Source organism: Teleopsis dalmanni, chromosome 1, assembly GCF_002237135.1.
Source record: "Teleopsis dalmanni isolate 2A chromosome 1, ASM223713v2, whole genome shotgun sequence".
Classification (NCBI taxonomy): Eukaryota; Metazoa; Arthropoda; class Insecta; order Diptera; family Diopsidae; genus Teleopsis; species Teleopsis dalmanni.
Genome location: NC_051846.1, coordinates 41772403 through 41799284, shown reverse-complemented (window position 1 = coordinate 41799284; position 26882 = coordinate 41772403). Strand labels below are relative to the sequence as shown.

General features: G+C 32.8%; 2 protein-coding genes across 9 annotated transcripts; one reads left to right on the top strand and one right to left on the bottom strand.

Annotated features, from left to right (window-relative positions):
* Positions 1-1778: 1778 nt before the first annotated feature.
* Positions 1779-2615, bottom strand: LOC119680132. Its single transcript, XM_038092813.1, has one exon. It carries the CDS (start codon positions 2613-2615, stop codon positions 1779-1781), a length of 837 nt encoding a protein of 278 aa, XP_037948741.1.
* Positions 2616-3577: 962 nt separating this feature from the next.
* LOC119666029 (dynein heavy chain, cytoplasmic) lies at positions 3578-26672 on the top strand. 8 transcript variants are annotated; one of them, XM_038075312.1, is made up of 29 exons: positions 3578-3903; positions 4743-5317; positions 5378-6209; positions 6273-6472; positions 6532-6935; positions 6999-7104; positions 7523-7561; positions 7723-7878; positions 7933-8256; positions 8316-8916; positions 8978-9542; positions 9604-10993; positions 11061-11183; positions 11239-12291; positions 12592-12618; positions 12904-13688; positions 13745-14118; positions 14191-14378; positions 14434-14973; positions 15037-15692; positions 15841-16565; positions 19924-20122; positions 20566-20683; positions 22064-22415; positions 22484-23529; positions 23591-24443; positions 24715-25796; positions 25998-26266; positions 26336-26672. In XM_038075312.1, exons 1-29 carry the CDS (start codon positions 3660-3662, stop codon positions 26499-26501), a joined length of 13992 nt encoding a protein of 4663 aa, XP_037931240.1. In that variant the 5' UTR covers positions 3578-3659; the 3' UTR covers positions 26502-26672. The 8 variants fall into 8 exon arrangements, with proteins under 8 accessions (XP_037931240.1, XP_037931245.1, XP_037931223.1 ...); XM_038075317.1 differs by lacking the exon at positions 19924-20122 and adding an exon at positions 16849-17044; XM_038075295.1 differs by lacking the exon at positions 7523-7561.
* The last annotated feature ends 210 nt before the right edge of the window (positions 26673-26882 follow it).

The following is a 26882-nucleotide window of genomic DNA, read 5'->3' as shown; positions in this document are numbered from 1 at the left end:
GGGATGTTGTCTTTTCCGCTGACATGAACGATATTCGTTGTAAATTGACCTATATAATCAAGCTGACGGACTTGACGTGGTGAAGCCTTGTCGGACTTTTGCTGGAATGCGAACGTGATTGGCTTGTGGTCAGTTATTAATACGAATTCACGACCTTCTAACATATGTCGAAAATGTTTTATGCCCTGATATGCGGCTAACAACTCACGATCGTATGTGCTGTATCGTTTTTGTGTATCTGTTAATCGTTTAGAGAAAAAACCGAGTGGTTGGAACGTGCTGTCTGTCACTTGGTGAAGAACTGCGCCGAGAGCTTTATCCGAGGCGTCTACTTGTAATGCAAGCGTAGCAGTTTTTGACGGATGAACAAGTAGTGTCGAGTTTGTTAGTTCATCTTTACATTTTTGGAAGATTGTTTTGTTCACTTCGGTCCAGCATAACGGTGTGTTGTCGTTCTTCTTGTTTCCTTTTATCATTTGTTGAAGTGCAGTTTGAGAATCTACAGCGTTTGGTATGAACCTGCGATAAAAGTTAAGTAATGCTAGAAATCTTCTTAATTCTTTTGTTTTTGTTGGAAGCGGGTACTCGCTGATGCTCTTCACTCGATCTGGTAGAGGTTGAATGCCCTTTTCACTGATGAGATAACCAAGAAATTTTACTGTGTTTTGAGCAAAAACGCATTTTGATACGTTTATTATTAAACCATGTTTTCTGAATCGTTCGAATACTTGTTGCAAGTGTTGCCTGTGCTCTTCCTCGTTTGCTGATGCAATAATGACGTCGTCAATATAGGCAAAGGCGAATTCGAGATCTCGTAATACTTCGTGAATGAAGCGTTGAAATGTTTGACCTGCATTGCAAAGTCCGAATGTCATGTTAGTAAATTCAAATAATCCAAATGGAGTTATGATCGCCGTTTTTGGAATATCTCCCGGTTCAACTGGTATCTGGTGATATGCCTTAATCAGGTCGATGGTTGAAAAAACTTTTTGGTTATATAACATGTGTGCAAAATCATGTATGTGAGGAACTGGGTAACGATCTGGGATGGTGATTGCATTTAAGCGACGGTAATCTCCGCAAGGTCTCCAACTACCGTCTGGTTTTTTTACCATATGTAAGGGGCTAGCCCAATTACTGCTTGATGGACGGCATATTCCGGCTGTGACTAAGTTTTGGAATTCTTCTTTTGCTGCTGCTAGCTTGTCTGGAGGTAACCTACGTGGTCTCTCACATATTGGTGGACCTTTTGTTAATATGTGGTGAGTGACTTTTGTCACCTGGCGATTTGTCGGTGTTGGTTTAGTGATGTCGATGTATTCTTTTAGTAGATCTGCAATTTTGCAAGATGTGTTCACAGTTGATATTTTTTTGCGCATTTACCTTACGTTCACTTGCGGCTGAGAAAATCTTTGTTGATGTGTCGATCAATCGTTTCATTTTTATGTCTACTATTAATCCGAAATGATTTAAAAAATCTGCACCGATGATTGAAGTGTTTACATCTGCGATAATAAATGGCCATGTGAAATTTCTTCGTAAGCCAAGAGCTAGAGTTATCTCTATTTCTCCAAATGTTTTGATCATAGAACCATTTGCTGCGTAGAGTATTCTTTCGTTCTTATTGTTTGTATTTGAATTTTTTTGTTTGGCGGCAATAAGTGAAACATCTGCACCCGTGTCTATTAGGAATGATTTTTTTGTCTTATTGTCATAGACGAACAGTCTTGTAGATGTTTCGTTTACAACTTCCTCTGCCGCCGTAGACGAAGTCGGTTTTAGTTTTTTGTGCCATATGTGCATGGCTGCTTGCAATTTTTTGCATTTGCCCCATATGTTCTATGATACCAACAATTTGTACTGGTCTTTTCTTCACTATCATCATGACATTGCCGGTTTCTGGATGTTGAACGTGAACGTTGATTTGTTCTTGAGCGGTGTTCGGTTGATAATTTCGAGACCATTTTCGTCAGTCTGGTCACTTCTCGTTGAAGTTGTTCGATTTGTGCATCACGTTGAAATTGAGCTGCTGCAGGGACGTTAGCTGCATTGACGTAAGTTCCTTGCATTGTTGAGTTTATACGGATTGTTTCGGTTATGTTGTCTGCCAATTCCGCCATCTTAGGTAGTTCCACTTGAATTGTGGCTAGACATGTCTGTACTTCTACAGGAAGACGTTGTAACCATAACCCTTTCAGTAATTGTTCGTCTTGTTTGCTTCCACTAATACGTTGCAATTCGCTTAAAAGATGGGATGGCTTTTTATCCCCAAGCTGTAAACCACTAACTAATTTTTGTATGCGTTTTTTTTCACTATCCGCAAAGTTTTTTATTATTGCTTGCTTGATAGCTTCGTACTTCTGAGTTGCTGGTGGATTCTGTATTGTGTTATAAATTTGTTCTAACAGCGATCCATCCAATGCTGCGATAACTGTGCCAAACTTTTGAGTATCGCCCTTTATGTTGTTGACTTGGAACCAGTAGTCCAACTGAATAAACCAAAGGTCAATGTTGTTTTTTATTAATGTTGGCATCGGCAGCTTTATTGCAGTGATTGTTGCGTTTTCATTGATTGGGTTAGTGTCTTCGGTTATCTTTTGCTCTTGAGTAGCCATTTTTTATATTCGGCGTCGGCTTGGTCACCAATGTAGTGGTTTTTTATGTTGGGGTTTATTTCGAATTTAACACTCCGTATGGGTAATGGATAAGTTAATTTAACACTCCGTATTGGTAATGGATAAGTTTATTTATTTCTTATACTTAGTTATTATAAAATATTCTTAAAGTTAAGATTTATGTTTTTACGTTTTATTCACGTGCTGCTTTTTCTTTTTCCAAACTACTACTGGCGGGAACTGCGGCTATTGTTGTCTCCTTTGTGCCTTGTTGACAGTTCTTTTATTTATATTTTTTGGTGCTGCCACATATTCATTCTTTCGTACAAAATCGATGTTGGAAATAATTAAGTGGAGAGGTGTGTGTTATTTTTAAATGGTTTTAATGTTGTAAATCGAAATATATTTAATAAGACATGTTATTTTTAGGAATAAAATCACGATTTGCTAGTTTTTTTAGTTGAGGATAAAGAAAAATCTTTATTTTAATTCCTTGATGATTTTTATACTTAAGTTCATCATTTGTTATTTGAAATTAATAAATACATTAATGACAGATTTTCCATTCTGTTTTCAAAGCAAATAAACCAGAATTAAAAATTTGTTAGCAATGTAATAGCACATTCACACTGTCTTATTAAGACAGTTTTACTAATTATAGCTACTGATGAGGATAATTTACTATACAACGAACTTTCATATAAATGAGCTTATTATCAATAAATCAGCTCATACTATAACCGCAACTTTCGACGACAAAACAAGACAAAATTCGTTAATAATATGATTGCAACCTCATTAATTTTATCACGTAATGAACTAATATCTTAAATCTGCTTCAACAATTATAATTCAAACAAATATTTTATTTCAGAAAATATATTTTTGCATCACGGCAACACTAGTTTTTTTCACATTGGTGACTCATCACAATCCAAATTTGCATTAGTGATTTCGTTTTCGGTTTACTGAGACGTGTAATCACACCGTTCGTTTCAAATTATTATTAAACATATATATTTATAATAAAATTAGAATATTCGTATGGGAGATTCTTTGGAGAACGCTGATACTTCGGTAGAAGTAACAGCGAATGTAACAATTGTGGATTATGGTGCATTTGCCAATTATATTCGCAAGGCTGTTACCATACTTTTACCCGAAGAAGATGTTGTACCACCAGCTTTAAATACAGCATTGGAAGATCCCGATAACCAGGATCGCGTGAAAAAATTCTTATCAGACCCACAAGTGCAAGCATTATATATACAACGCAATTGTCTTAAAGGTAAAGTTTGTATATAAGTTTTTCTTATGACTGAATTTGCACAAAGTATGGCCACCGCCCAACACAAAATGGCGATTGCACATGCTTTATCTTTATACTTAAAAGATAACAAACAGTGTTTATATATTATGCCAATTTAATTATGTGTAAGAAAAATTAAATTCAGTTACTAATATCATCAGTTAAATTTTTCTTATAAGAATGCATTTAATGATTTTCTTATAGGAAAATCAATACACTTGCAAATTTGACAACTGCCTGACGTCATCTTGCATACTTGTTTTGCTTGTCGTGGTTTTATTTTCATTTTCATTAATCTATTACAAAAATTCGTTAAAGTCTACTACAATATGTTAGCCGAGTTTTGTTTATACCGGCTTAATTTTGTTTATTTTTTTGCCGGCATAAATACACACAGCTGTTAGTATAATGTAAGCAAAAATCAGCTGATTGATGTTTATGTTTATATTGAAACGCAAAACAAACTGTATTTCCCGGTTCAATAGTACTTAAATGCGCAATGAGCACATGGGAACGTATGACCTTGTGCTATATCATTCAAAATGGCACTGAACATGACATTGATATCAAGGTTTCTCAATGCCATTCATTTGGTAGTGCGTTGTACTGAATTTTTATTCAAGGAGACGTTCAAGGTTTGCCCTTGTGTGCGAATTTGAACTTGGAATTAGAGGCGAATATTGTATGAAATATTCAATCATTTAATTATGCATATAAATAATATTATGAATATTAAAACTGAAATGGAATATTTTGTTATGCTGTTAATATAACAGTTCTCATTAAATCAATTATTAATAATTTCTTTTTTATTTCAGAGGATGAAAATGAACAACCGGCTGAAGGTGAAGAGGAGAAAGAACTCGTTACTTACCAAATTAGTAACGATGTGCACTTTACCAACAGTCGCATGGCCTCATTAGCATGTATTAAACGTGGTGCTGTAATTGAAGCCGACAAGTCAATACACTCACAGTTGCGTTTAATTAATTTTTCGGATGGTTCACCATACGAAACATTGCACGCTTTTATCAGTAAATCCTTGGCACCCTACTTCAAATCATATGTCAAGGAATCGGGGCGCGCTGATCGTGATGGCGATAAAATGGCTCCATCGGTCGAAAAAAAATTGGCTGAGTTGGAAATGGGTTTATTGCATTTACAACAAAATATTGATATACCAGAAATAACACTAACAGCTCATCCATCTGTAAATGCTGTTATTAGGAAATGCTCAGATGAAAATCGTAAAGCAAAAGTAGGAGACTTCGGTGATAAAGTTGAAGATTCTACTTTTCTAAATCAATTACAAAATGGTGTCAATCGTTGGATTAAAGAAATTAAGAAAGTTACCAAGCTCGACAGAGATCCATCATCTGGTACAGCTTTACAGGTAATTAAAAAAAAAATTTCTTTAAAAACAAAAATCAAAATAAAATATTTTTTTTTCTAGGAAGTATCATTTTGGCTTAATTTAGAGCGTGCACTTTATCGCATACAGGAAAAACGTGAATCACCAGAAGTCGCTCTTACTTTAGATATACTTAAACATGGTAAACGTTTTCATGCAACCGTTTCCTTTGATACAGACACTGGTCTGAAACAAGCTCTAGCTACAGTTGCTGATTATAATCCTTTAATGAAGGATTTTCCTATAAATGATTTACTTTCTGCTACAGAGTTAGAAAAAATCAGACCAGCAGTACAGCAGATTTTTTCACATTTACGTAAAGTACGCAATACTAAGTATCCTATACAACGTTGTCTTAAACTTATTGAAGCTATATCACGAGATCTTTCACAACAACTGCTCAAAGTACTCGGTACACGTCGTCTAATGCATATTCCATTCGATGAATTTGAACGAGTTATGAATCAATGTTTTGAAATATTCAGTTGTTGGGATGATGAATATGATAAACTGCAAGGACTATTGCGTGATATTGTCAAAAAGAAGCGTGATGAACATTTAAAAATGGTGTGGCGTGTTTCACCTGCTCATAAGAAACTTCAGACACGCATGGAACATATGCGTAAATTCCGCAGACAGCATGAGCAATTACGTACTGTCATATTACGTGTTTTACGTCCCAATAAACAATCACAAAATGATTCAAATGTTACTGAAACAAAGCAACCTTACAGTTTAGAAGCTGCAGATGCTAATGCAATTGAAGAAGTTAACTTAGCTTACGAAAATGTTAAAGAAGTTGACTGCTTGGATATAACCAAGGAAGGATCAGAAGCATGGGAAGCAGCAGTAAAACGTTATGAAGAAAGAATTGGTAAGCTTGCTATTCTCATAAGATGGTTTAATTTTTTAACGATTGTTGTTTTTTTTATTTAAGATCGCGTGGAAACTCGTATAACAGCACATTTACGTGATCAACTTGGCACAGCAAAAAATGCTAATGAAATGTTTCGAATTTTCTCGCGTTTCAATGCACTTTTTGTGCGTCCACATATTCGCGGTGCTATACGTGAATATCAAACACAGCTTATACAGCGTGTCAAGGATGATATCGAAGCTTTGCATGAAAAATTTAAAGTAATACATATTTTACAATAATTTTAAAAATATCACAACTAATTTATTTTTATTTTAAGGTTCAATATCCACAAAGTAAAAGTTGTCGTTTATCGTCGGTTAGAGACTTACCTCCAGTCGCTGGTTCTATAATATGGGCACGACAAATAGATAATCAATTGACTATGTACTTAAAACGTGTTGAAGATGTTTTAGGCAGAGGTTGGGAAACACACATTGAAGGACAGAAATTAAAAGCCGACGGTGATAGTTTTCGCAATAAACTTTCAATTTCTGAAGTTTTTCAGGATTGGGCACGTAAAGTACAAGAGCGTAATTTCGGTAGTACTGGGCGTATATTTACTATCGACTCAGTTCGATCGCGTACCGTACGAGCTAATGTACTTAGATTACGAGTCAATTTTCTTCCTGAAATCATTACTTTATCAAAAGAAGTGCGGAATATTAAAAATTTAGGCTTTAGGTAAGTAATTTTTTTTAATAATTAATTTATACATATGTATATATTTTTTGATTCTCTTAATAGAGTACCACTCACTATTGTGAACAAAGCTCATCAGGCAAACCAAATCTATCCTTATGCTATTTCACTGATTGAAAGTGTTCGTACTTATGAACGCACTCTGGAAAAGGTAATTTTTAAAATATAACTAATTTTAATAAATAAAACTATAGTCAATAGTTTATTGACTAAGTTTAATTAAAATGATACAAAAATATTAAATTTCAATGTTATAAATTATTTCTTTATACAAGTTTATACACGCTTATTTTACTACACGTACACTATTGCTTTTCACATATGGATTTTAATACTTTAAAAAAAAATTGCAAAGATATGCTTAAAATTTTATTGTTATTTATAGTTCTTCCACTTCCACTTTATTTTTTTTTTTTTTTTAAATTAACATTTGAACAGCTACAAAAGTCATTTTAATACGCAACTTATACACATTATAAATCACATTAGTATACCTGTCGTCACTTAACAATCCTTACAATAATCAACAAAATAAAATCAAAAAATATCAAAACCTTTTTTTCATGCAGCTAAATAATAGGAGTTTAGCACAAAATTTCGTATTTAAGGTAGCGTTGTTATTGTTATCGTGTAAATGTTACTATATTATATTATAAAAACAATAATAAATTAGTTACTGAGTTACTGCATGCTTCACTTTGTAGTTAGTTTCATTAAAAAAAATCTGTGGTATATAAATATTAATAATTCTTAAATATTTGTAATATAGATCGAAGAACGTGCTAGTATTGTGCCACTCGTTGCTGGTCTGCGCAAAGAAGTGCTCAACTTAATATCTGAAGGAATCGGTTTAGTTTGGGAATCTTACAAGTTAGATCCATATGTCTTACGCTTATCTGATTGTGTTACCCAATTTCAAGAAAAGGTAGTATTTATTATAAAAATTTTATACTAATTAAAGCATATAAAATTTTTAAAGGTTGAAGATTTACTAGTTGTTGAAGAACAGCTAGATGTTGACGTACGGTCTCTGGAAACATGTCCTTACAGTGCAGCAACATTTGCTGAAATATTGGCTAAAATACAAAATGCAGTGGACGATTTATCTTTACGTCAATATTCAAATTTGAATGTTTGGGTTGGTCGTTTGGATGAAGAAGTCGAAAAGAAACTTGCAATGCGTTTACAAGCTGGTATACAAGCATGGACTGAAGCTCTAACTGGCCACAAAAAGGAAGTTGACTTATCTATGGATACAGATGCTCCGGCACAACCTACACATAAACTAGGTGGAGAACCACAGGTACACAAAAGAAAACAACATTCGAACTATAATAATTAATATTTTTTTCTATTTTTTAGATACAAAATGCAGTTCATGAAATTCGTATAACTAATCAACAAATGTATTTGTATCCTTCGATTGAAGAAGCTTGCTTCCAAATAATGCAACAACTTTTTGCTTGGCAAGCAATTGTAACCTCCCAAATTCGTCTACAAAGTTCTCGTTACCAAGTTGGTCTGGATAAACCCGTTTCACAAACATATCGTAATTTGTTAACCAAATTGCCAAATGGTAAAATTTTAGAGAGCGCTTATGAAGCTATTGAGAACAAAATCAGTGAAGTTAGAAGCTATGTAGAAGAATGGTTGCGTTATCAAAGTTTGTGGGATTTACAACAAGATACACTATACGGTCGCTTGGGTGAAGATGTCAATTTATGGATTAAATGTTTGAATGATATAAAAAAATCACGTACAACATTTGACACTTCAGATACACGTCGTGCTTATGGTCCAATTATTATTGATTATGCAAAAGTGCAAGCTAAAGTTACATTAAAATATGATTCATGGCATAAAGAAGCTTTGGGTAAATTCGGTTCATTACTCGGTAATGAAATGACAACTTTCCATGCCAAGGTTTCTAAATCTCGTACAGATTTAGAAATGCAGAGTATAGGTAATAATATATTAATGTATGTAAAATACTTAAACTTCAATTGAAATTGTTTATCTCACAGAGGCTGCCAGTACTTCAGATGCTGTAAGCTTCATAACATACGTACAATCATTGAAAAAGGATATGCTTGTATGGGATAATCAAGTTGAGGTATTTCGTGAAGCACAGCGTATACTTGAACGTCAACGTTTTCAGTTTCCAAACAATTGGTTACACGTTGATAATATCGAAGGTGAATGGTCTGCATTCAATGAAATTATCAAACGCAAAGATACAGCTATACAAACTCAAGTTGCTAGCCTGCAAGCCAAAATTGTGGCAGAAGATAAGGCAGTTGAAACACGTACTGTTGATTTCTTAAATGATTGGGAAAAGAATAAACCAACTGGAGGTAAAATACGTCCCGATGATGCTCTACAACAACTTCAAATGTTTGAAAGCAAATATTCACGTTTAAAGGAAGAACGTGACAATGTGGCTAAAGCCAAAGAAGCGCTCGAATTGCAAGAGTCAGCTATTCCGAACAACAGTTCAGAACGCATGGGTGTCGCGTTGGAAGAATTACAAGATTTACGTGGTGTTTGGGGTGAGTTGTCTAAGGTTTGGACTCAAATCGATGAAACAAGGTTAGTACAATTAATAAATAAATTTTTAATGTGTTTGAGTCTAAATATTTGTTTTCTTCAGGGAAAAACCATGGCTCTCTATTCAGCCACGTAAGTTACGTCAGCAATTGGAAGCAATGATGTCTCAATTAAAGGAATTACCAGCGCGTTTACGCATGTACGAATCATATGAATATGTCAAGAAGCTTATTCAAAGCTATATCAAAGTAAACATGCTTATTGTGGAATTAAAATCTGATGCATTAAAAGAACGCCATTGGAAGCAATTGACTAAGCAATTACGTGTTAATTGGGTACTCTCTGACTTAAATTTGGGTCAAGTATGGGATGTTAATTTGCAGAAAAATGAAGTAATTGTCAAGGATATAATACTTGTTGCACAAGGTGAAATGGCTTTGGAAGAGTTTTTGAAACAAGTGCGTGAATCTTGGCAGACATATGAACTAGATTTAATAAACTACCAAAATAAGTGCCGCATTATACGTGGTTGGGATGACTTATTTAATAAAGTCAAGGAACATATTAATTCCGTAGCTGCTATGAAACTATCACCATACTACAAAGTATTTGAGGAGGAAGCACTTACTTGGGAGGAAAAACTTAATCGTATAAATGCTTTATTTGACGTATGGATTGATGTGCAGCGTCGTTGGGTTTATTTGGAAGGCATATTTTCTGGTAGCGCTGATATTAAAACCTTATTGCCAGTGGAAACTTCTCGCTTCCAAAGTATTAGTTCGGAATTTTTGGGTTTAATGAAAAAAGTTACAAAATCACCCAAAGTTATGGATGTACTTAATATACCAGCAGTTCAACGTTCACTGGAGAGACTTGCTGACTTACTGGGTAAAATACAGAAAGCGCTTGGTGAATATCTTGAACGGGAACGTACTTCATTTCCTCGTTTCTACTTTGTTGGTGATGAGGATCTTTTGGAAATTATTGGCAATAGCAAAAACATTGCTCGTTTACAAAAACATTTTAAAAAAATGTTTGCTGGTGTAGCAGCCATCCTACTTAATGAGGATAATACAATCATTTTGGGTATTTCTTCGCGTGAAGGCGAAGAAGTAAAGTTTATTAATCCAGTTTCGACTGTTGAACATCCAAAAATTAACGAGTGGCTTTCACTGGTTGAAAAACAAATGCGTTTCACTCTAGCTTCTCTTTTAGCACAAGCTGTACAAGATATAAAACAATTCCGTGATGGTAAAATAGATCCACAAAAATATATGGAATGGTGCGATAAGTACCAAGCGCAGATTGTTGTTCTAGCAGCTCAAATTCTCTGGTCAGAAGATGTCGAAGCTGGTCTACAACAAGCATCAGAAAACAACAATTCAAAACCAATGCAACGAGTTTTAGCTACCGTAGAATCTACACTTAATGTATTGGCTGATTCGGTATTACAAGAACAGCCACCACTCCGCAGACGCAAATTAGAGCACTTGGTAAATATTCCAAATTTATAATGAACTAATCTATTTATTCTTATCTAATGTTTGCTTTTTCATTAAGATTAATGAATTTGTGCATAAACGCACAGTTACTCGCCGTTTGATTGCTAATGGTGTTACAAGTCCCAAATCCTTCCAATGGCTATGTGAAATGCGTTTCTATTTTGATCCACGTCAGACTGAGGTAAAGCAATGCATTTAAAATTTTAATAATAAATATTATTTGGTATATTTATTAGGTTTTACAACAACTCACCATTCACATGGCTAACGCTCGTTTCTTCTACGGCTTTGAATATTTGGGTGTACAAGATCGTCTTGTACAAACTCCACTTACGGATCGTTGTTATTTAACCATGACACAAGCTCTGGAATCACGTCTTGGTGGTTCACCATTCGGTCCAGCTGGTACAGGCAAAACTGAATCAGTAAAAGCCTTAGGCAATCAGTTAGGCCGTTTTGTGCTTGTGTTTAATTGTGACGAAACATTTGATTTCCAAGCTATGGGTCGTATTTTTGTTGGTTTATGTCAAGTAGGTGCATGGGGTTGCTTTGATGAATTCAATCGTCTCGAAGAGCGTATGTTGTCTGCATGCTCACAACAAATTCAAACCATTCAGGAAGCGCTTAAATATGAAATGGACAGTAATAAGGAGAGTATAACAGTTGAGCTTGTGGGCAAGCAAGTGCGTGTTTCGCCTGACATGGCAATATTTATCACAATGAATCCAGGCTATGCTGGACGTTCAAACTTACCAGATAACTTGAAAAAATTATTCCGATCACTTGCTATGACCACACCAGATCGTCAACTTATTGCCGAAGTTATGTTGTTTTCACAAGGTTTCCGCTCAGCAGAAAAATTGGCTTGCAAAATTGTACCATTCTTTAAATTATGTGATGAACAATTATCTAATCAAAGTCACTACGATTTCGGTTTGCGTGCACTCAAATCTGTTTTAATATCTGCTGGTAATGTCAAGCGTGACCGCATCATGAAAATTAAAGAAACTCTTCGTCAACGCGGTGAGGAAAATTTTGATGAAGCTTCCGTAGCTGAAAATTTGCCTGAACAAGAAATTCTAATACAATCTGTGTGCGAAACTATGGTACCAAAATTGGTCGCTGAAGATATTCCACTTTTGTTTTCATTGCTTAGTGATGTCTTCCCGAATGTCGGTTATACTAGAGCTGAAATGAAAGGACTTAAAGAGGAAATACGAAAAGTTTGCCAAGAGGACTACTTGGTTTGTGGTGAAGGTGACGAGCAAGGCGCTGCCTGGATGGAAAAGGTATCTTTAAGAATTTCGTATTAATGGTTTACCTTCCACATTCACCTAACTACTAATTATTTCATATTAGTGTATTATGGAACCAAAGAAAGCAATGTATTATGTTTAAAAAGCTAATTAATGCTTAGAATATGCAACATTTAAGTTTTTAGTTTTAATTGCTTCCTTTGTTTCACATTAATTGTACAATTAGAAATCATTTATTAATCCCTAACTTCATATTAAATTCTTATTTTTTTCAATTCAATTCAAAACTATTTTAACCAATTCGCAAAACTTGATTAAACACTGAATAAAAAGGGATTCGGTGAAACATGGGTTGAAAAAGTAAGATTATCACTCTTCTATAATATATATTCTTTACTTTTTTTTATTTAATCCAAAAGCAAGTTTCTATATAATAACACAGACATTATATTGTTTAATTATACTAAAATAAGATTTAGTATAATTAGATTATAGATTATAAAAGTAAGAGATATTAATTTTAAAAATTGCAAACAATAATTGAATTAATTATTAATTATCCTTAAGTGCAAACTTGCTTTTGTGTAATTTTTTTTTAATTTTGTTGAATTCATTACATTGATCACAATTCTTATTTTTTAAAAGGTTTTACAATTGTACCAAATTTCCAACCTCAACCATGGTCTTATGATGGTGGGTCCATCTGGATCTGGTAAGTCTACTGCTTGGCGCACACTCCTAAAAGCACTTGAGCGTTTCGAAGGCGTTGAAGGTGTTGCACATGTTATTGATCCAAAAGCCATTTCGAAAGAAGCATTATATGGTGTTATGGATCCTAACACACGCGAATGGACTGATGGTCTTTTCACGCATATACTTCGTAAAATTATTGATAACGTACGTGGTGAAATAAATAAACGACAATGGATTATATTTGATGGCGATGTAGATCCTGAATGGGTTGAAAATTTGAATTCAGTATTGGATGATAATAAATTATTAACTTTACCTAATGGAGAACGTCTTTCTCTTCCACCTAATGTCCGCATAATGTTTGAGGTACAGGATCTTAAATTTGCCACCTTAGCTACCGTTTCGCGTTGCGGTATGGTTTGGTTCTCAGAAGATGTGCTCTCTACTGAAATGATATTTGAGAATTATTTATCACGACTCCGTAGCATTCCATTGGAAGATGGAGATGATGACTTCACCGGTATGGTTAAACCTGCTGCATCTAAAGATAAAGAGGATGAGGTTTCTCCATCATTACAAGTTCAGCGAGACATTGCATTACTTTTACAACCTTACTTTTCGTCTGATGGCATTGTAGTGCGCAGTTTAGAATACGCAATGGAGCAAGAACATATAATGGACTTTACGCGTTTGCGAGCTCTAAGCTCACTTTTTTCAATGTTAAATCAAGCAGCAAGGTTGTTATTGTATTTTCAAAAATATTTACGTAAATAATATAAATTGATATTTCCAGAAATGTTTTAAATTTCAACTCTCAACATCCTGATTTTCCTTGCTCAGCTGATCAACTAGAACATTATATACCTAAAGCACTGGTCTATTCTGTACTTTGGTCATTCGCTGGCGATGCTAAATTAAAAGTACGCACCGATTTAGGTGATTTTGTTCGTAGCGTTACTACTATACCTTTGCCTGGTGTTACTGGTGTGCCTATTATTGATTACGAAGTTAGCATGAATGGGGAATGGGCGCCGTGGTCCAATAAAGTACCAGTCATTGAAGTTGAAACTCACAAAGTAGCTTCGCCAGATATTGTTGTTCCTACACTGGATACTGTTCGCCATGAATCTTTGCTTTACACTTGGTTAGCTGAGCACAAACCTTTAGGTATGTTGTGAATATTGTATATATTTTTATTGTAATAATATTTTAACTAATAAACAAAATTTTTATCTTAAGTTTTATGCGGTCCCCCTGGTTCTGGTAAGACTATGACACTATTCTCAGCCTTGCGTGCACTTCCTGACATGGAAGTAGTAGGTTTAAATTTTTCATCTGCTACTACGCCTGAACTACTTCTTAAGACCTTCGATCATTATTGTGAATACCGCAAAACACCAAATGGTGTTGTATTATCACCAGTACAGGTATGTTTATAAAGATCATTACTCTAAGTTGTCTGTAATATTCAACAATTTTTAGATTGGAAAATGGTTGGTATTATTCTGCGATGAAATCAATTTACCTGACATGGACACTTATGGTACACAACGTGTTATTTCATTTTTGCGACAATTGGTAGAGCATAAAGGATTTTATCGTGCCAGCGATCAAGCTTGGGTTTCACTTGAACGTATACAATTTGTTGGTGCTTGTAATCCACCGACTGATCCCGGTCGTAAACCACTATCTCATCGTTTCTTACGTCATGTTCCGATTATATACGTTGATTATCCTGGCGAAACATCTCTTAAACAAATTTATGGCACTTTCTCACGTGCTATGTTACGTTTAATGCCATCATTACGTGGTTATGCTGAACCACTCACCAACGCTATGGTCGAATTTTATTTGGCATCACAAGATCGATTTACACAAGATATGCAACCTCATTATGTGTATTCACCACGTGAAATGACACGTTGGGTACGTGGTATTTGTGAAGCAATAAGACCACTTGATTCATTACCAGTAGAAGGCTTAGTAAGATTGTGGGCACATGAAGCACTGCGTTTATTCCAAGTAAATTTTGTTTATAATGTATTTAAAATTTTTTCATTATTAATGAAAATTTTGATCAAATAGGATCGTCTGGTTGAGGAATCGGAACGCCGTTGGACAAATGAAAATATTGATATAGTCGCTGTGAAACATTTCCCGAGCATCAATCAAGAAGAAGCACTTACACGTCCTATACTTTACAGTAATTGGTTGTCAAAGGATTATATGCCTGTCAATCGTGAAGAATTGCGTGATTATGTACGCGCACGTCTTAAGGTCTTCTATGAAGAAGAATTGGATGTGCCACTTGTATTGTTTGATGAAGTTTTGGAGCATGTGCTGCGTATTGATCGTATTTTCCGTCAGCCACAAGGTCATCTATTACTTATTGGTGTGTCAGGTGCTGGCAAAACTACGCTTTCGCGTTTTGTTGCATGGATGAATGGTTTATCAATCTTCCAAATTAAAGTGCATAATAAATACACCAGTGAAGATTTTGATGAAGATTTACGTTGTGTATTGAGACGTTCTGGGTGTAAAGATGAAAAAATTGCTTTTATTTTGGATGAATCGAATGTGCTGGATTCCGGTTTCTTAGAACGAATGAATACTCTGTTAGCTAACGGTGAAGTTCCTGGTCTGTTTGAGGGAGATGAGTATACTACTTTAATGACTCAATGCAAAGAAGGTGCACAGAGAGAAGGTTTAATGTTAGACTCTAGCGATGAACTTTACAAGTGGTGAGTTTAAACGAGGAATTTAATAAAACAATATTTTCCTAATTTTCGTCATATATATGCAAAAATAAATAAAACCTTTTTATAGTTTTATTTATAATAATTTACAAAACAAATGTTATAAAATTAATTATAATGCTTATTTAATTAGGTTTACACAACAAGTTATGCGTAATTTACATGTGGTATTTACAATGAATCCATCAACTGATGGATTAAAAGATCGAGCTGCTACTTCACCAGCTTTATTCAATCGTTGTGTACTTAACTGGTTTGGCGATTGGTCTGATTCTGCTCTCTTCCAAGTGGGCAAAGAATTCACTACGCGTGTTGATTTAGAAAAACCTACCTGGACTCCACCAGACTTCTTCCCATCGGTTTGCCCATTGGTTCCAGCTAATCCAAACCATCGTGATGCCGTTATTAACAGTTGCGTTTATGTACATCAAACTTTACATCAAGCAAATGCACGTCTAGCTAAACGAGGTGGACGTACAATGGCTGTCACACCTCGACACTACTTAGATTTCATTCATCATTTCGTTAAATTATATAACGAAAAACGTAGTGATTTAGAAGAACAACAACTGCATTTGAATGTTGGTCTCAACAAAATCGCTGAAACTGTCGAGCAAGTAGAAGAGATGCAAAAATCATTAGCTGTAAAGAAACAAGAATTACAAGCTAAGAACGAGGCAGCTAATGCTAAACTTAAACAAATGTTCAAGGATCAACAAGAAGCAGAGAAGAAAAAGATACAATCACAGGAGATACAAATTAAACTAGCGGATCAAACGGTTAAGATTGAAGAAAAACGTAAATATGTCATGGCTGACTTAGCTCAAGTAGAACCAGCAGTTATAGAAGCACAACAAGGTATGTTTTATGTTAGATTTAATTATAGAAGTGTATACTTAAGCTATATGAATGTAAGTTAAGTTTTATAATATACAAAAAATGTTGAACAAATTTAGTTTAGTTAGATTTTTATGCAAAAAAAAAAATTTATAATTTATTTGGAATTGTTCCTTATTATTTTAATATAAGGATCGCTATTGATAAACATTTAAATTAAGAATATATTTTTAACTTATCACATATATTTTGTAAATTAATTTATGTATTTAAAACACCATTGAATATTATCGTTACACCATAGCTGTTAGTTCTATTAAAAAGAAACACTTGGCTGAAGTACGTTCCATGGCCAATCCTCCAGCAGTTGTTAAATTAGCTTTGGAATCGGTATGCGAGCTGCTAAATGAAACCGCAACCGATTGGAAGGCAATACGTGGCATCATTGTCAAAGATGGTTTCATCTCGTCAATTGTTAATTTGGAAACAGACAAGATCACGTACGGCAAACACTTTATAATTTTTGTTTCATATATCAAAACCATCATTTCATATGCAAACTCAAAATTGATAAAGAAAAAAATATATCACAACAAAATTGTAACTACCACCACCACTACCATTATTATACATCAATCCATTAACGAATTGGCTTAACTCTCAGTATACATATTTAAGTAAATAACAATTTATTCTATTCTAAAAATTGTTATTAATGAATTGAAATTAAAGAATTGGTGTAAAACTAAATATAAATATATACATAAATATATACATATCCATAAAATTCGCATCTTACACAAGAAATAGCTCTATTAATCCAACAACACACCTAGTACACACTTTGCATTCGCTAAGCACCATTTGTACTTACATACACAGCGGATCTCCTAATGCAGCAGCAACTTTTTATATCTAATTTAATTTTTGTATTATATTATTTTATAAGGTACTTGTAATAACTTTCTTTTTATAACAATTATTGTAAAAACTCATCATTTCAACCATATTGATTCTTTTAAAACTGTAATATAATAATCATTTTTTAAGCTTAATTTAATTTTAATATTAGATAATAATAGCTGATTAGTTTTAATTTTTAGATATAGATTTTATTTTTTAAATATTAATTTTAAGGAAACAAAGGTATAAATACTCAAGTTAGTTAAAAATTTTATATTCTTATGTTTCATTACTTTTACTAAAATATTTAAAAATAATTAGTTATGTATGAGACTTCTTAAAATCTCTTAAATAGTTAAAAAAAATGGATTGCGTAGCTTCCCAAAGTCAAGTATAATCATATTCTTCTAGTAACACATGCAGGACATTTAGAATATTACAATCTTATTCGTCTATCTGCTGAATTTATTGATCGCAATTCTATAATATGCATCTGTGTAAAAACTATTTATATTTCCCTGAAATAGTATTCTTTAACGATTATGTTAAAACTTAATTAATTTTATTTATATACGCTTAGGCTATTAATTTGTACGGCAGCTAAACTTTCAGGTCATATATCGACCCTTCTGTTACAATAAATTCTGTATTAAATAAGAATGTACATAAACTTATTTGAAACTAAATCAGATAGTAAATGAATAATTTTTTACTATAAGTTATCATATAGCAACGTATGGTAATTAATCCTACTAAATGATAATTTCAAGATAATTTTACTATTTACAATATTCACAATATCGAGTAGCGAACTCGGGAATCGAGTTACAAAAAAACATTTGCTAGAAATTTGTTTTCTAGTCAGTGTCGCTTTGTACTGTTACTACAATACTTTGGAGTGAAACTAACTGTCTCTCCGTGTTAACCCTTTTCTTAACCCACACTTGTCCTAACATATAAATTCGTGTTATAATTCTTTTCATTTTTCCTCTTGAGTAAATCAGCTCAAAGTATAACAGTAACAACTAACTTACTCAGTTACTTAATCCGTTACTCAAGATTGTAAATTTGAATAAACGAATTTTGTTGTTGCCGCTTTACTATGTTATATTACTCTGAATAGTCTATGATAATAGTGAAACTATCCTCATTCCTCTCTTATCTCATACAGCCCTACCTATTTTTCTTCACTCAACTACAACGTTCGTTTCTCAAACATTTATGATTATGCATTCAAATAAATGTTTGTGATATTTTATTTGATTTACCATTAATATACATTGTAACATACTGGGTTACTCAAGAACCGAGCTTGTTACTTATAGTTGCAAACACAATTATTGTCTACATAAAAAATCATATTTTTTCCAGAAAAGGAAGATAACACTTACATCCTTAATTTAATATATAGTCTTGTATATTGTAGCAAACAGGAGAATATTAACTTTTAAAATATATATATTATAAATAATAATAGTATTATACTAGTAATATTGTCCATTTCACCCAATATATGTTTATAATAATAATAATATACTATTTTATTATTACTATATTAATATAATATAAAAAATATAATAGTAATAAATATATTTATAATATATAATAAATACATATAATATTTTTATAATATATGTATTATAAATAATAATACTATTACTATTGTTTATTTCACCCAATATATGTTAATAATAATAATATTGTACTATTTTATTATTACTATATTAATATAATATAAAAAATATAATAATAATAAATATATTTATAACATATAACATTATATTATATATTATAAATAATCCGTAAAATCTATTACTATCTAAAACACTTACGCCCTGTGCGAGTTCGAGTAAATTGATGGTAAATTGAGAGAAATAGTCAATTATGTTATGTCGGTAAGGCATAATGTTGGTATTTACCAGAATTTTAAGTAGGGTAAATTAGATAAAAATTAGGTAAATTAGGTGTTACCATTGTGAAAATTGTATAAGATGCTTAATAAATAAATAAATAAATTTGAAAACTTTTAACCATAAATAATAAATAAGTGCAATAAATAAATAAATAAATAAACACTGTAGTGCAAAAAATCCCTACGAAATTTCAATTTACTCGAACTCTCACACGGCCATAATATATTTTAATTATAATTTCTTTTTATAATCCAAATTTTTAATGACCGTTATTTTAATAATCACAATAAAAAAAATTTTAAGAGTTTTTACAATAATTGTGTTATATATGTAAATAAAATAAGATTAACATACAATATTAATATATTACAATATATTCATATAATTTAACAGTAATATTGGTAAAGTATAGTCATATATGATATGAATTTAGGTATATGCAAAAATAGTGACTAAATTAAAAAAATTAAGTTAACTAATTTTATAAATTCGATGTTTTGTCTTAACGTGTTACTAAAAATAATGTAAAAATTTGTAAAATTACTACTTTACTACCAATTTAGCTGTTAAATCAATTCGTAAGCAACAACTTGTTGAGGTGAGAACAATGGCTAATCCACCATCCGTGGTGAAATTGGCACTTGAATCGATATGCTTGTTACTCGGCGAAAATGCAACCGATTGGAAATCGATTCGTGCCGTTATTATGAGAGAAAACTTTATAAATTCAATTGTTTCTAACTTCGGTACTGAAAATATAACGTAAGCATGAAATTTCGTTTTCTTTTAAAAAATTAAGGTTTGATTTTATTGTTCTTGTAATTCGTTAAATAATTATTTTTTTTTTATTAGCTTTTCAGTTTGATAAACTCCTGAGTTGTTCATTTTTTAAATTATTTTTTCGTTTCGTTAAAAGTAGTGAGATATGATGCAAAGTACATTTTTTATGTTGTAAATTTTATTTATTTTTTTAAATTGATATATAATTTGAAATAATTATTTACAATAAGTTATTTTATATTTGGTAAAATTTTGACTTTTTGGTTGTGGTTTTAATTTTTAAATTAACTGAATTAGCTTTAATATGCTTTGCTCGCTTTTCATCCACCTTATTCGCTCGTTTAGCCAATCATTTATAAATTGCATATTTAATAATTTAATACTAATGATAATAATCATTTTTTTTTTTAATAATTTAACTGTAGCGATGAAGTACGTGAAAAGATGAAGTCCAAATATTTGAGTAATCCTGACTATAACTTCGAAAAGGTGAACCGTGCAAGTATGGCTTGCGGACCTATGGTTAAATGGGCTATTGCACAAGTAAGTTATATGTTACATATTTATTACTATAATAATTATACATGTCAATAAGTTGATAATGTACATTCATATAATCGTTGTAATAAATACTTACATTCACATTCATAACTGTAAATCATAACCAATCAGTAGTTATCCAAAATTTTTAAATTTAAAGATCTACATCACTATAAAAATATATATATATAGGAAGATATAAAAATCTTCCTTTGCGAAAACATACGTACACTCTTCACTATCTATTAGTTTGAATTTTTTTTTAAATAATGTTATTAATAACAATAAAACAATTTAAAACAAACAATACACTGAAGATGGTTTACGAAGTATACCGAAGTATCTGTAATATAATTAATTTTTGTTAATTTTTTTTTCCCGAGTGTGATGGGTCTTTATGACGAAAAGAAACTATTTAAAAGTTAGACGGATTCGAATAGCAAAAAAAGAACAAGGACAAAAAATTTTTTTAATTTATTGAAATTTGGCTGACCATACAACGCTGTTTCGAGTATTCCCAAGTACTCATCATCTATTAGCTATTATGTGGTCTTAGGAAATATGCTAATTTCTTAATTTATAGTCCGTATATAATTTGTTTGAACTGCAAGTTTTATATAAATTCAGATACAATTAATTATTTAACACAAATATATAAGTTTAATATTTTATTAAAAAGAAAAAAACATTTTTAATTTTTATGTGTTAAATTAACGACCTAAGCGTAGTAATAATAATTTAATAATTCAAGTTATAGCACTCTTAAGCAAACAGCTTCTTTTCTGTTTCTGACCTAATTTATAAACACAACAGTTCAAAATTTCACTAACAAAATCATCGCGTTCTCATTTCTTCAAATTACATTTAAATTCTCAAGTTCTGAGATCTCTTACTTCTCTAATATAGAACATTGTCTCCTAACATTAGGATACAATAGACATTCGCCTGATATCTCTGAGAATTAAAGACGTCCCCTTCGGATAACAAGAACTGTCCTTTCTCAACTAAGTTCAAGATAAAGTCACATGCTAAACAGTTACTTGTTACGCATAAATACATACATGTTGCCACAACTACAGATTCGAGCCCTATTACATTATGGATCCACCTCATTGAGATGTATTTTTAACCTATATTCAGATTAGACACAACGTCCCTATCCATTTATTCATTATTACTTTAACCTTTCACCATAACACTTTTGTCTTCCCATATCATTGTGCGGTGTGTGTTGTATACTTACTTTCAGATTGGCAAGAAGAACAATCATTGCCTTTTAATTAATACTAACATACCCGTTAGTTTACTTTATTATTTTATTTATATATGTATTCAAATTGTAATATCTTTTTATAATCTTTGTTTTCTTAAATAAATTATCAGATTGAATATGCCGATATGTTGAAACGTGTTGAGCCATTGCGTGAGGAGTTACGCTCTTTAGAAGAACAAGCTGAAGTAAACAAACAAAATGCGAAGGAAACAAAAGATTTGGTTGAGCAATTGGAACGCAGTATTGCTGCCTACAAAGAAGAATATGCACAACTTATATCTCAAGCTCAAGCTATTAAAACTGATTTAGAAAATGTGCAAGCCAAGGTAGATCGTTCTATTGCATTGTTGAAGAGTTTGAATATTGAACGAGAACGTTGGGAATCTACCAGTGAAACGTTTAAATCTCAAATGTCAACGATAATTGGCGACGTTTTGTTATCAGCTGCATTTATAGCTTATGGTAAGACTTGAATATCCTAATGATATACTCATATAGTTATACTTTATCACTTTTTTTTTCTTCAACAGGTGGATACTTTGATCAACATTATCGTTTGAATCTATTTACAACTTGGAGTCAACATCTTCAATCTGCTAACATACAATACCGTGGTGATATTGCACGTACGGAATATCTTTCTAATCCCGATGAGCGTTTACGTTGGCAGGCAAATGCCTTACCTTCTGATGATTTGTGTACTGAAAATGCAATTATGCTGAAACGTTTCAATCGTTATCCACTTATTATTGATCCATCCGGACAGGCTACTACTTTCTTACTCAATGAATATGCCGGAAAGAAAATAACAAAAACATCATTTTTGGATGATTCATTCCGTAAAAATTTGGAATCTGCTTTGCGTTTTGGTAATCCATTGTTAGTGCAAGATGTCGAAAATTATGATCCAATTTTGAATCCCGTACTTAATCGTGAATTGCGACGCACTGGAGGACGTGTACTGATTACACTTGGTGATCAAGATATTGATTTATCACCATCATTTGTTATATTCCTTTCAACACGCGATCCAACTGTAGAGTTCCCACCAGATATTTGTTCTCGTGTAACATTTGTCAATTTCACTGTTACACGTAGTTCATTACAATCACAATGTCTTAATCAAGTACTCAAAGCTGAACGTCCCGATATAGATGAGAAACGTTCTGATCTATTGAAATTACAAGGTGAATTCCGTTTACGCTTACGCCAGCTTGAAAAGAGTCTGTTACAGGCACTCAATGATGCTAAGGGTAAAATTCTTGATGATAATTCGGTTATTACTACATTAGAAACTCTTAAGCGAGAAGCATATGAAATTAATCAAAAAGTCGATGAAACCGATAAAGTTATTGCAGAAATTGAGACGGTATCTCAACAATACCTGCCGTTGTCAGTGGCTTGTAGTAATATCTATTTCACAATGGATAGCTTAAACCAAGTTCACTTCCTTTATCAGTATTCTTTGAAAATGTTTTTGGATATATTCTCTACAGTGCTCTATAACAATAATAAATTAGATGGCAAATCTGACCATTCTGAACGTCTAAGTATTGTCACAAAAGACCTATTCCAAGTAAGTTACATTCATGTTATGTATATTTTTAAAGTAATTATTGAATTCATTTTTCATTAAGGTTTGCTATGAACGAGTTGCACGTGGTATGTTGCATGCTGATCGTCTTACTTTTGCATTGTTAATGTGCAAAATTCATCTTAAGGGTACATCAGAACCTAATCTGGACAATGAATTCAATTTCTTTTTGCGTAGTCGTGAAGGCTTATTACCAAATCCCGTTGTGGTTGATGGCCTTTCATCGGAACAAATCGAAGGTGTCAACCGTTTGGCAACTCGCCTTCCTACATTCCGCAAACTGATTGATAAACTTAAATCAATGCCAGAAATGGTTGCTTGGTTACAACAAAGTTCTCCAGAACAATGTGTACCACAGTTGTGGGATGAGTCTAAAGCTCTTTCACCTGTTGCAAGTTCTATACATCAGTTATTATTAATACAAGCATTCCGACCGGATCGCGTAATTGCAGCAGCACATGAAGTTGTCAATACTGTTTTAGGCACCGAATATATGCCAACAGCTGAAAATGAATTAGAATTTGCAGCCGTTGTAGAAAAACAACTTAACTGCAATACTCCAGCTCTTTTATGCTCTGTACCCGGTTTTGACGCATCTGGTCGTGTGGATGATTTAGCTGCGGAATTAAACAAACAAATTTCAAGTATCGCAATTGGTTCTGCTGAGGGCTTCAATCAAGCTGAGCGTGCTATCAATATGGCATGTAAGAGTGGCCGCTGGGTTCTTCTTAAGAATGTTCATTTAGCACCACAATGGCTGGTACAATTAGAAAAGAAATTACATTCTTTGCAACCACATTCTGGTTTCAGATTGTTCTTGACTATGGAAATAAATCCCAAAGTACCGGTGAACTTACTTCGAGCTGGACGTATATTTGTATTTGAACCACCACCAGGTATTTTCAGTTATTTCCAATACAGTGGCTTCGCGAGCATAACTAATGCCTGAGGCCCTTTAGCTTTTTGGCGCCTCCGGAAAATATAATATATGGAATTTGCATGTATTGAAGATTATTAGATGTCATGGTGCCTAACGCATTAGAGACTCTCACTAAGCCACTGTTTCAATGTTTATTTTATACAAGTGGACTGCATAAAGTACACGAGTATACAATATATTATAATCTTAAATAATTTATATATATTAAACTATTATTTTCCTTTAAGGTATACGCGCAAACTTGCTTCGCACATTCTCTACTGTGCCAGCGGCACGTATGATGAAAGCTCCAAGTGAGCGTGCACGTCTTTACTTCCTTTTGGCTTGGTTCCATGCTATCGTCCAAGAACGTTTACGTTATGTACCACTGGGTTGGGCAAAGAAATATGAGTTTAATGAATCTGATTTGCGTGTAGCATGCGATACCTTGGATACTTGGATTGATACAACAGCTATGAGTCGTACTAATTTACCACCAGAGAAGGTACCATGGGATGCATTAGTTACACTGCTGTCACAATCAATTTATGGTGGCAAGATTGATAATGATTTCGATCAACGTCTGCTTACTTCATTCTTGAAAAAACTTTTTACTGCACGTAGTTTTGAAGCCGATTTTGCTCTAGTTGCCAATGTAGATGGCGGAGCAGCCGGTCAACGTCATATTACTATGCCCGATGGAACACGTCGTGATCATTTCCTTAAGTGGATTGAAAATTTGACAGATCGTCAAACACCATCTTGGCTTGGTTTACCAAATAATGCAGAGAAAGTTTTATTGACTACCCGAGGAACAGATCTTGTTAGCAAGCTACTTAAAATGCAACAGTTGGAGGATGATGATGAGTTGGCCTATAGTGTTGAAGAAAGTAATGAAGCAGCTGCAGCTACTCAACGCAATGAAGATGGTCGTCCATCATGGATGAAGACCTTGCATAATTCCGCTACTACTTGGCTTGAATTATTACCTAAAAATCTGCAAGTGCTTAAACGGACGGTAGAAAATATTAAAGATCCGTTATATCGTTACTTTGAACGTGAAGTTACATCTGGCGCTAGACTTTTACAAACTGTAATATCAGATTTGCAGGATGTTGTACTAATTTGTCAAGGCGAAAAGAAACAAACTAATCATCATCGTTCTATGTTGTCTGAATTGGTACGAGGTATAATTCCAAAGGGTTGGAAGCGTTACACCGTGCCCATAGGTTGTACTGTTATACAATGGATCACTGATTTTAGCAATCGTGTAAAACAATTGCAAAAAGTATCGCAACTCGTCTCCCAAGCAGGTGCTAAGGAACTGCAAGTAAGTTAAAATGTTATTATTATATATTTTTTAATTTATGTTTCAAAACATTTTAACATAAATTCGTAGAATAATTTCAAGTCAGTTGCAATGCTCATAAGAAAATTAATGGTATCAAATTTTTTTAATTTTCAAATTTTAATTATATGAAGTAGAATGAAATAGATAACTGAATTATTTATATTCAATTTTCTTTTATAGGGATTTCCTGTATGGCTCGGCGGCTTGTTAAATCCGGAAGCGTACATAACAGCAACCCGTCAATGTGTTGCACAGGCAAATAGTTGGTCATTAGAAGAATTGGCTTTAGAAGTTACGATCGCCGAATCTGGAGTTAGTACTGATCAGAAAGATAGCAGTTTTGGTGTAACTGGTCTTAAGCTGCAAGGAGCACAATGCAAAAATAATGAGCTTTTACTCGCATCTACAATAATGATGGATATCTCGTTAACATTGTTGAAATGGGTGAAGTAAGTAAAATTAACTGCAATCATACTTTTACCAGAAATATTTATTATTCAAATTTCATTTCATTTTAGAATTACAAATGATCCACGTATAAGTAAACTAACATTACCTGTCTACCTAAACTCAACACGTACCGAATTGCTGTTTACAGTCGATTTGGCGGTTGCTGCTGGACAGGACCCACATAGCTTTTATGAACGCGGTGTTGCAGTATTGACTTCAACCGCTTTGAATTAAAACAATATTATTGCCTATTTCATTTTTTTTTTTAATTATTCAATTATTAAATATTAATATCTTGCTTATTATAGATATATTAATCAAATATTATACTGAATCATATTACAAATGAATATACTCAATATCAATATTAATCTGTTTGAAATAAATGTATGGATTTAAAGAATTTAAATATTGTTTAAATATTATAACAAATAGTTGTCATATGGTACATTAGATAGATTAAAAAAGTATTATTTGTATTAGAATCTTTGATATATCTAGTTAGTATAAATTTATTTCTTTGTTGCAACGCATACAGCAATTAATACTCTTCGCTGAAAATTTTAAAATGTAGAAATGTTATATATAAGGTACTTTATACTGCAGATACACACC